Source organism: Merops nubicus, unplaced genomic scaffold (assembly GCF_000691845.1).
Source record: "Merops nubicus isolate BGI_N331 unplaced genomic scaffold, ASM69184v1 scaffold21389, whole genome shotgun sequence".
Classification (NCBI taxonomy): domain Eukaryota; kingdom Metazoa; phylum Chordata; class Aves; order Coraciiformes; family Meropidae; genus Merops; species Merops nubicus.
In genome coordinates, this window is record NW_008631950.1 from 11,978 (window position 1) to 22,575 (window position 10,598).

At 48.9% G+C, this 10,598-nt stretch overlaps 1 protein-coding gene across 1 annotated transcript in view; it reads left to right on the forward strand.

Annotated features, from left to right (window-relative positions):
* RBM19 (RNA binding motif protein 19) overlaps nt 1-6,504 on the forward strand; it is a gene marked incomplete at both ends in the record, with an annotated part of 18,215 nt that extends 11,711 nt beyond the window's left edge. The window contains 5 exons of the mRNA XM_008947777.1: nt 1,491-1,624; nt 2,744-2,804; nt 3,513-3,592; nt 4,559-4,614; nt 6,388-6,504. Coding sequence (XP_008946025.1) covers nt 1,491-1,624; nt 2,744-2,804; nt 3,513-3,592; nt 4,559-4,614; nt 6,388-6,504 — 448 coding nt within the window. The remainder of the gene's footprint in view (nt 1-1,490; nt 1,625-2,743; nt 2,805-3,512; nt 3,593-4,558; nt 4,615-6,387) is intronic.
* Between the last annotated feature and the right edge of the window lie 4,094 nt (nt 6,505-10,598).

Consider the following 10,598-nt stretch of genomic DNA (forward strand, 5'->3'; position numbering starts at 1 on the left):
CCGCGCGGCCCGGGCTGCCAGTGGCTTCTGGGCTTTCACCCGCTTCCCACCCCCCAGCACTCCCAAGTCCTTCTCCACAGGGCTGCTCTCCAGCCCTTCACCCCAGCCTGGGCTGATACCAGGGTGCAAGACCGTGCCCTTGAACCTCAGGAGGGCCACACGGTCCCACTTCTTGAGCTTTTCTAGGTCCTTCTGGTTGGATCCCATCCCTTGGGTGTGTCAAGGACACCACTGAGCCTGGTGTCATCGGCAGACCTTATCCCACTGTCTATAAGAGTTGACTGGTTTACTGGTGGTGGACTCAGGTCCCTGCTCTCATGTCAAGTCCCACTGTATGCTTTGTCTGGGTGATTTCCCACTGCAAGGACATCACCTTCCCTCCCTGGGTACACCCTCTTCCCATGCCAGGGGCTATAAAAATCAGTTCTTACCTGTGTATTCAAAACCTTTCAAGATGCTTTTATAAAAGAAAAAGAGGAGGCAGGAGGAGCATGGCTTTATGGAGGTTTGCTTGGCTAGAAGCTATTTTATGACTCTGAGGTTTTGGGAAGGGAGGCAAAAGCTGCTGAAAAGCCTCTTCCTGGGCTTCTGTTCTGTGCCTAGGTCACAGAGGAAGGCTGGAGCCAGGGGATGGTGGAAGGCCATTTTGTCTCTCTGTAACTGAGACCCTCAGCTGGAGATCAAGGTCTTTAAGGGCAGGGGCTCCTGGAAGGCTCCTCGGGACTGATAATGGTCGTTGTTGCCCCAGCCAAGGCTGGAGGCACCTCTCTACCCTGCCCCTGTCTCACTGAATCTCTTCCCTCCTCTTCCCTCAAACAACTCTCCTTCAAAGGCAGTGGTTTGTTTGTTTTTTTTTTTTCCTGTGCTTTGCTGGCAAACACCTGGCTGGAGAGAGGAGGGTTGGCCCACCCAACCAAAAAGGCTTGGGCTGTGTGGTGCTTGGGGAGAACCTGCAAGGGGGATGCTGATGCCAAAGGAGGGTGCAGAGTTTGCCCCTCCTGAGCACAGCATCAGGGGTGAAGAGAAGTCATCTAGCACAGAAAGGAGCTGGAGAGTCAGTGGATGAGAGAGAGAGCACTTGGGTATGTTCTCTGATGTCTAGAAAGGTCCAACAGGATCTCTCCCCACCCTCAGACAGGCTTTGAGGTCTCTTCATCATGTTAAGTACAGTAGAAATTATGAAGATGTTTTAGAAATTGGGAAGAGAGGAGGAGGGAGGGATGGACAAATGAAGTCAAAATGGCCCTGCCAAAGCCTCCCTCCTTGGTAAGGCCAACTGCAGACACCATTCATCAGCTGTCCAGTGTCCCGGTCTCTGTTAACTTCTCAGCTGTGGGCAGGTGCTCACAGCTCCTCCATGGGCCTCTGGTGGCCTCTTCCTGCTGGAGGAGTGACTACTAGCCAGGGGAGTGGGCAAGCTCCCCTCAAATTTGGCTTTGTTACATCTTGCAAAGTTAGGTTTGTTCTTTTTCTTTCAGGTGGAGCTGGAGAGGGCTCAGAGGAAGCAGCAGCACAGGAAGAAGAGGAGGAAGAAGAGGAGGAGGAAGAAGAGGAAAGCATTCCTGGGTGTACCTTGTTCATCAAAAACCTGAACTTTGCCACCACGGAGGACACACTGAAAGAGGTGAGCAGGCTGGGTTTTGCTTAGGCCTGCCCAGTTGGAGCAGGAGGGGGTTGAGTGTGTGGCTGAGGGCCAGGCTGAGGTGCCTGATGGACTTAAACCCCTCACTCTCAGCGTGGACCTGGAGAAAAGGTTCTACTCTGCTGCAGAAGGCAAGGAGCAAGCTCTTCCCTGCCTGCTGTGCTGAGGATGGAGCATTTCAAGGAGTTAAACTGCAGCCAGTATGACCTGGGAGATGAGGGAGCACTGGATTGTACTGGGACTGGGTTTCAGGCATCAGTTGAGACAAATGCATCTGAAACCACTTGGATAGGGTTTAATTCCACCTCAGGACAGGTGGAGGCAGTAGGAAATCTTCTCAGATTCCTCATTTCCCACACTTTCTGTAATGCTTCTCCTTGGGACAAGCACTTTTGCAGCTGTGATGCTGCTTTGTGAGTGAAAGAAGGAAATAAATAACTGATGGTTTCTCTGAGATGTGCACTGGGGAGGGGTCCTGGTGTTCCTAGAATCACGTGGGATGTCCATAGCCAACGAGGGAAAAGCAGCTGGGAGTTCTCAGCTCTGCCACTCCTTGCAGCCATGTGAAAAGCCACATTTGGTGGCCCAGGAATGCTGGTGCAGTGTCAGTCCATCCTGGACCCCTGCTCCTCTACCTTGAGATTGTGGTCCTATGTAGAGACCCTGGTTGGGGACAAAAGTAGATGCTCAGAGGAGGATTGGGACTTGTCCCCTCTTCTTCTTCTGCTTATTCTCTAGCGGGCTAAACAGTTTGCAGCTCCTTCTACCCTCCAGCCTTTCCAGTGTATTCTAGAGGCAGCACAGGAGTCACTCACCCCTAAGGTCCCTACCTGGCTGAGGGTATCTTGTCCATAGTGTTCCTCCAGAGCCAGCCCAGATCTCTGCCCTGTTTTTGAGAAATGATGGAAGATCTCTGGGATCGTGTATGTCTGGCTCAGTGTGTGCATATGTATTTGTACAGAAATAATTCTGTAAGAAGAGACCCAGCTGCACTGGGGGGAGGTGGCCCTGCCAGCCTGTGCTCCTGGCTCTGGGAGAGGGCCACGTTGTCACTCGAGTTGAGCTGCAAGCCTGGGAATCACGTGTCCCAATTCCTTGCAGACGTTCTCCAAAGCGGGAGCCGTGAAGAGCTGCATGATATCCAAGAAGAAAGACAAAGCAGGTACTCCAGATGTTGCTGTTCAGTTCCTTCCCTTGGCTGGTTGTGGAGGGCTCAGGTGTGGCATTGCTGCAGCATTCATCTAGCTGAGCATTTGTGTTCTCGTGGGCAAAATACTTAATATTTCCAGGAGTGTGCCTGTTGAAATGGCTGAAAGCAGCAACCGAAAACACCCCGGGGTTCAGTCTAGGAGGTTAAGCTCAATTGTGGGGTTTGTGGAGAATGTGGCCTTCTCTTGAGATCTTGAGATGGAGAAGCCAGCTCCTTCAGGCACAGAGAAGAGGGCAGGATGCAAGTTGAAAGGCACGGGGCTCTGTGCTGAGGTAACCTCTGCCTGGTGCTTTCCCTGCAGGCAGGGCCCGGCTCTCTGAGGGGGTCTGGCTGAGTGCTGTGCTGAGTGGGCTTCGTTTGCCTTCTGCCTGCCTGCTTCCAGCTCAGCAGGCTGTGGTGATGAGTGTCTTGCCTTGGCTGTGCTCACTCTCTGGGCAGTTGGAATAGGGAAGGGTTTGCTCAAGGCAAGCCCTGGCTGAATGGGCTGTGTGTTCTGGGGGGGGGTTGTGGCACAGCTTCACAGGCTGACCCTTTTGCCTGGAGTATTAGGTTCTATCCCCCTAATTTTTACAGTTGATGCTGATTTGGTTTTTTTAATCTTCTGCTTAATATCACCAATGCTTCCTGGGAGCTCAAGGAGTCTCCTTTCTCTTCTGACAGGCACTTTGCTCTCCATGGGCTTTGGATTTGTGGAGTACAAGAAGCCAGAGAGTGCCCAGAAAGCCCTGCGCCAGCTCCAGGTGAGCTTCAGCATTGTTCTGTCCAGAGATGGGCAAAGGCCACTGTGGAGTTGAAAATGCAGCTGAGGATGTCAGGGCTATGAGTTCCACCATGCAGATGGAAAAGCCTCTAAAAGGGGCAGGGTTTGTGGGGGGAGAGGGTACCTAAAGGGACAAGACCTCATGCAGGAATGTTTCCTAGTGATGATCCAATTCAGAGGTGGCAGAAAATGTGCAACGACTGAAATGTAATTCTAGATTGGTTTGGGTTGGAAGAGACTTTTCAAGGTCACCTAGTCCAACCCCCCTGCACTGAGCAGGGACATCTGCAGCTAGAGCAGGTTGCTCAGAGCCTTGTCCAGCCTGACCTGGAATTTTTCCAGGTAACCTGGGCAACCTGTGCCAGTGTTTCATGACCCTCAGTATGAAAAATGTATTCCCTTTATCTAGTCTAAACCTCCCCTCTTTTAGCTTAAAGCCATCATCCCTTCTGCAAGGTGCCCTTCACAGAGGTGACAGGCACCCAGGCCCCCACTTGCAATGAGAACAAATCCTGCTTCCTCAGTGCTGCAGAAATCAGCTTTTACTCTGCTGTTGCTTTGAGATCTTCCAGCCTCCTGCCTTCTCCATGCCACAGGGTGGGGTTGTGCTCTGAAGGGATAAATCATCCCCTGCTGCTAGAAAAACACCAAAGTGTTTGGCCCACTGTGCCAGGGTGGGGTGGGCAGGCAGCTGGAGTGAGCCTTTCCTAGGCAGCTGGGAAGGGATTACTCTGGGGCATGTTCACTGACCACGAGTCCCACCTTGAGCAGGTGGTCATTGCATGTTCCATAACTTACCTAGCTGTAAGATTAGATGAGGAATATATGGGAAAGAGCAAGGTGTGAAAGGCTGTGCTTGTATCCTGGGAGCTTGGAGGATGATGTGACTTGGATTTCTTAATTTATTATTGTTTTTCAGTTGTTGTTACTTTGTTTTGACTTCTAGGGCTGCTCTGTAGATGGCCATAAGCTGGAAGTGAAAATCTCAGAGAGAGCTGTCAGGTAAGGCTCATGTCTCACCTCTGTCCCATGGTTATGGGTATGCTGCAGTAAAGCTTGGTAAGTTCTTACCAAGCAAATTTTACCAAGGGGCTTTGTCATCTGAAGAAAAGGAGGCTCAGGGGAGACCTCCTTGCTCTTGACAACTCCCTGAAAGGAGGTTGGAGCCAGGCTGGGGTCAGTCTCTTCTCCCAAGGAACAAGTGATAGGGTGAGGAAACAGCCTCAAGTCGTGCCAGGGGAGGTTTAGGTTGCACACTAGGAAAAAAATTCTTCCCTGATAGGGTTGTCAAGCCCTGACCCAGGCTGCCCAGGGCAGGGGTTGAGTCACCATCCCTGCAGGGGTTTAAAAGTCTTGGAGATAAGGCATGATTTAGCAGGTGACTTGGTAATTAGGTTAATGGTTGGACTTCATGATCTTAAAGGTCTTTTCCAACCTAAATGAGCCTGTGATTCTAAGATCTCCCCATTGTGAGGGATGTCTGTGATCAGAAGTGCTCTGCTGTTGAACAAATCAGCCTTTGTGCTTTACTCAACACCACTTTGGTCAGTCTAACTTGAAAGCAGAACTGACTGAACAGCTGACACAAAGGTGTTCAGGAGTTAAAATCCTCTGTGGTAGTTGTGGGACCCCAAACAAGAGCCTAAAGTCAGAACCAGGCACTTGATTTTTGTTTTTTCTATGCCCAAGGAAGAGGTTCCTCTAAACCCTCTGCTTTGGTGACAGCTCAGTCAGCATTGTAAAACCAGCTGAAAGCCCAATTTCCAGTGGGTTTAAAGAGTTCCTGAAGACAAACATTCACTGGATAATGACATCTTTTACCCTAGTTCAGCAGTGAGAAAAGGAGCTTAAGAGTAATATTCTGATCCAAAGACAACCACAGATTGAAAAAAACCTTTGAATTTAACTTATTTTGTTTGGGCAGTCAGGTGCAAGGGAGATGGTTACTTGTGGATGGACTCACTTGGAGTTCAAGTTGTGCTTTGTAGAGTTCCTGATTTTTAAACTTTTTTTTTTTTTTTTAAATAAATAATTCCAGGTTTTTATTCAGTATAGAATCTTCTAAGTGCAAATTTGAAAATTAATCCAGATGGTTGAAGGTGAATGTTGGCACCTAAAAACTGTCCTTTGGATTCTTGGGACCAGAAACAGTTTGACAGCTCCCTGTTTGCACTTTGTATTTCACTTTAATAAGCCATTTTCATCCATTTTGATTTTTTTTTTTTTAAAAATCCTTTGAATTAGGGGTCCAGCCTATGATGGGGGATGCTTTGCTTTATGAAATAAGCTGCTGTGGTTTGTGTTAGGTAAATTCTTGTCCAAATGCAATACAATTCTGAGGTTAAAAAAAACAAACAAAAATTATCTATTACAAAATTTCTTTTGCTGTTTATGAAATCAGTAAGAAAAAGAATAAAGATTAGCTTACATTAAGCTTTTTTTTTTAATATATCAAATAGTACATTCTCCTGACAATTGAATGGACAAAATCTGGTGTTGAAACAGAAGTTAGTGACTAGTGTGAGCCCAGGTCTGCTGCCTGACCTCAGCTGAATTTGCAGGCAGCAAGCTGGAGACTTGGGTTTTCAGGTGCAGGATTTAAATCACTTAAACTGATTCCTCCTTGGTCTACTGTGCAACATTTCCTTTGTCACTGGGAGGATGTCAACGTGAGCTAGCTGGCTCATTTTTCTTCATTCCTAGTTTTGAAGGAGCAAGGATGTGAGGAGTGTTTTTCTGCCCCCTGGTCCTTACCTGCTCTTTCTGGCTTGGCAGGCCTGCTGTGAAATCATCCCGAAAGAAACAAACTGTCAAGAAGCAGAAGACTTCCAAGATCTTGGTCCGAAACATCCCATTCCAGGCCACTGTCAGGGAAATCAGGGAGCTCTTCAGGTAGGAAAGTGCTTGCTGGTGGATCTGGGGGGTGTTCCAGGCTGGAGCTGGTGTGGTCTTCATAGGGGATCTTGCAGGGAAGAGTTTTGTTTTCTCTTTGTGGAAGTAAACAGACCTTTTACTGAATATAAGTGCCAATAGGTTGGCTGGTTGTAACAGCATAGAAGCTGCTGGTGAGGCAGAGATCCCATAACCAGCACTTTGGCTGGAGCCACTGGGAGCTGTCAGCCCCAGCAGCCCATTGCTGTGCAGCAGACATGCAGGGAGCCTGGAGACCTCCCAGCCTGTCAAGTAAATGACATAGCCTTGGATGGTTTTTTCCCCTCTTGCCTGAAAGGCATGCAGCAGTTTTCCTGATGCTCAGAAAACCTGCAGACTGCTGCTGTGGAAGGTTTTTGCTGGGGCTGGCTCCCTCCTCCATCTGTCTCCCTCCACGGAGGGAGAGCTCAGATCTTGCTTTCCCTTCCATGGGTGTATCTCTGTGTGTGCCTCATGCAGTCAGGGAGGTGTTACCCTGGGCTTGGCAGCTCTGTGTCTAGATGCAGGACTGCACTGCTTGGAATGCCCTCTTGAGCAAGAAATCCCTCATCCACTGTGAGAGCTGCTTGGGCTGGTGCTGAATGATTTTGGACTTCCAGCCTGCGTTCTTCTTTGTGCTGCCTGAGCTCTGTTTTCTTTGTATCCTCAGCCTTTACTGCAGAGACTCTTTAAGCCTTGTAATGCATTCTGAAAAAGAGGTGAAAATTTGTAAAATGCATCATCTTCTCTGCTCCCAGGATGAGAATCTTTTGCTCGTTGACCCAGGCCATGGTCCCTTGCAGGAGGGAGTTGGGGAGTTGGTGTCCAGCTCTGCCCACCACCCTTTCCCATCTGCAAAATCAGGGTGCCAGCTCACCATGGTGAAGTTCTGCCTTCAGAGATGGGGGGTCTGTCTGAGCAGAAGGCAGCTGCTTGTCTCAGCCCTGCCCAGACATGTTTCCTCCCAAAGGGGCAGAGTTGAGGAACCCTTTGAAACCTCCCCAGGCCATGGGGTGAGAACTGCCTGGTGAGGAGCAACAGGGCAGGGATTTGTTTGTTGTGAGGGAAATGAGCTGTTTCCCTAGATACAGGGAATTCTTCCTGCTGTGTTAGCCTGTGATGCCCTCCTGCCTTGACCACAGGTAAGGAGAGTGATTCCCACGTGGTGGAGAGGAAAGCTCTACATTGCAGCCCTGATTTGGAGTGGGCTCTGGGCATGTAGCTGAATGCAGCCTGTGCCTTGGCTCTGGGACCCCTGTTGCTGGAAGGGTGATGGGAAGCACAGCTTAGAGAAGTTGAAGAAGAAACAAAAGCAGAACAAAGAGCAGAAGGTTTTCCTTGCTCGTGCTCTGCAGCTTGGTTGCTTTCACTTCAATGCTGCCATGAGAGGCTCTGCTAAAACAGGGCAAAAAAAAACCCTGGACTTCAAGTTGCTGTGCTGAGTTTTCTGGGCACATGGGGCACTGCTAATTTAAAACCCACACTGGTGGCTACAGATGTGACCTTTGTAGAGCTGGAGCAAACAAAACTCAGGGGCATCTATTTGCTTTCTAGGGTTATGGGTCAAGGAGCTGGGAGGTTGATGTGTATCATGAGGATAGACAAGCCCAGCAGAGACCACGGGGGGGAGGTTTGTGTGTTTTTTTTCCCTCCTGCCTTGTCTGGCACCTCGGTGCTGTGGAGAGGAGGGGCAGAGGAGCAGTCTGATGAATTCTGCAAGGCACATGCAGCTTCTGGACACGTGTGCTGTTGGCAGCTCTCTGGGAGCGACGCCTGAACATCCGTTTCATTTACCTAGGAGAGTCAGATGTGGGTATTATCCTCAAAACAACAGCCAACCAGCTTGCGGGGGGGGGACCCACAATCCTCCCTCCACCCCTGCCATCCCTCCTTCCCTTCAGAGCAGCTAAAACAAGGCGTGACAGAGCGCTCTGAATACTTCATCCTCCTAGATTGCCTGTTTTGGGTCGGTTTTTTTCCCTCCCCTCTTTGGTGGTTTTAAATCAGATGCTGTTGCTCTGGAGCTTTGAGCTCCTCCTGCATTTAGGAACCTGTCTGGTTGGTATTTCCTGAGTTCTTTGCAATTGCAAACGCTCTGGGGTGGCAGAGCTGCAGGGGGCACTCTTGGCCTGCCCAGCAGAGCCTGGCTGGGGACCCACCAGGCTTGGGGACAGCAAGGGACCAGCACCAGGCCACCGTGCTGGGCATTGCCACACAGGGCAGCAGCCCCGGGCCCACCAAGGGGAGGAGGGGGCTTTGCAGTGTGAGCATCTCCTCTATTGTTTCCAGCCCTGGAGCTGAGCTTGGCTCCCAAGCTGCTTGCTTTTTGCTTTCCTCAATTGCCTGGGCAGGAGAAAAAGTAGGAAATAAATACACATACACACACACAAAAATATAAACACATGCTGTTTTAGATATAGATTTATCACCCCAAACAAATCTATATGTTAGTGTGTGTATATATTACCTCAGACAAATGCATACATTATACACATTGATATTTCCAAATTTATATATAATTTTTTTTGTCCCCTTGACAAATATTTCCATGCTTTCAGCTTTGTCAGAGAATCCTCTCTTCCTCAAATGGACCCACAGTGGGTGTTGGTGACACTGGAACTGCAAAACAAGGGAGCTGAGTGTTTGGAGTGGGGAATTTTCAAAGCAGTTGTGTCTGTGCTGCAGTTCAGGAAATCCTGCAAGGATTGTCTGTATATTTTGTTACTGTTCTTCACCACTTAACTGCTTAGATTTGCCCTGCACCATCCTTCCTGCTCCTGCAGCAGCCCAAGGGCAAGCCTGTCCACGGGTGGAAAATTCAGATGGATTTTTTTTCCCCAGCTCATCGTTTGCAGGAGATCCAAACCAAACGTGTTTCTTTGCCTTTTGGAGCTGGGGGACAGCGAGTTCTAATTCTGGGGTTGGAAAAAGGTGGTGCTTAATTTTCTCTTCATTTTCCTCTGAATTTCCCCACGAATGCTCTGGTTAACAGCCCAAACCTTCCACCTGCAGAATGAATGGCTCCTTGCAGGGCTTTCTGCCTGAGCTTTAGGTGCTGCCCACCTTCCACACCAACCCTGGGGCTGTGCAGGGTGGTTGGAGCGTGTCCTGCTGCCTTCAGCTGGAGGTGTTGGCCTCTCATGCTCTCAAGGGATTCTTTCTTTTTTTTTTTTTTAAATAATTTATTTTTTTATTGAGACCCGATAGGTGTAATTTTCTTCAGAGGGAGAAATGCTTTTCAATTATAGGGGCTGCTTTTGGGCTAGGTGTGAAGATTTAGCTTTTGTGGGGGTGGTTTTTTCCCCCCCCCATTTTTGATCTTTATTAGAGTCTACTCTTCTCTTTACTACCTAGAAAAATAACAAAAAGACAAATGGTCCTTAGTTCTTTCCAGAGAGACACAGTTAGGGGAGGAGAGACAAAGGGATTGATATCCTGTGAAGGCTGCTAATTTTTGCTACCAAATTGGGGGGCTTTTATGGCAAGGCTTCTTTTTTTTTCTTGAAAAAGGACTCTAGATGTGGCAAGCTGAATTGGAGAACTGTGAAAGGCCACGTGTTCACAGATGGGAGCTCTGGCAATTTCTGAAAATTAGGCTCCTTTCAAATCTTCAGCCTTCACTGGATGTTCCAATTAAGTGTTTGGACTTTGGACAATTGTTTGTTTCATGGCATCCTTTGCCATCCTCCTTGCCCCTTCCAGCACCAACTTGCATGAATATTAAAGATAAGGCTGCAGTTGGCAGATAGTGTTTCAAGATGCATGTTTTTCTTACCCCAGGGGGAAAGAATTAGATGGAGAAAAAGACTTCTACCCAACCAAATGCAACCTGAAGGGTAGATGCAGTTGGGAGCCTGTGTGGAGTGTGACCTAAGTGATGCTTGTCCCACCAAAGGATGCAGGTGCCTCTCAAGCAGCATCTTTTGGGGCTGCCATGGTTTCCTCTTCTCTGCAAAAGAAATCTGAGAACTTGGTGCTGGGTCTGTACCTACAAATACTGCCAGCATTGCAATGAGGGGCACTGCTGGGGACTAGTTGTGGTCGACACTAACCCTCAGAATTCAGAGTGTGTGTGG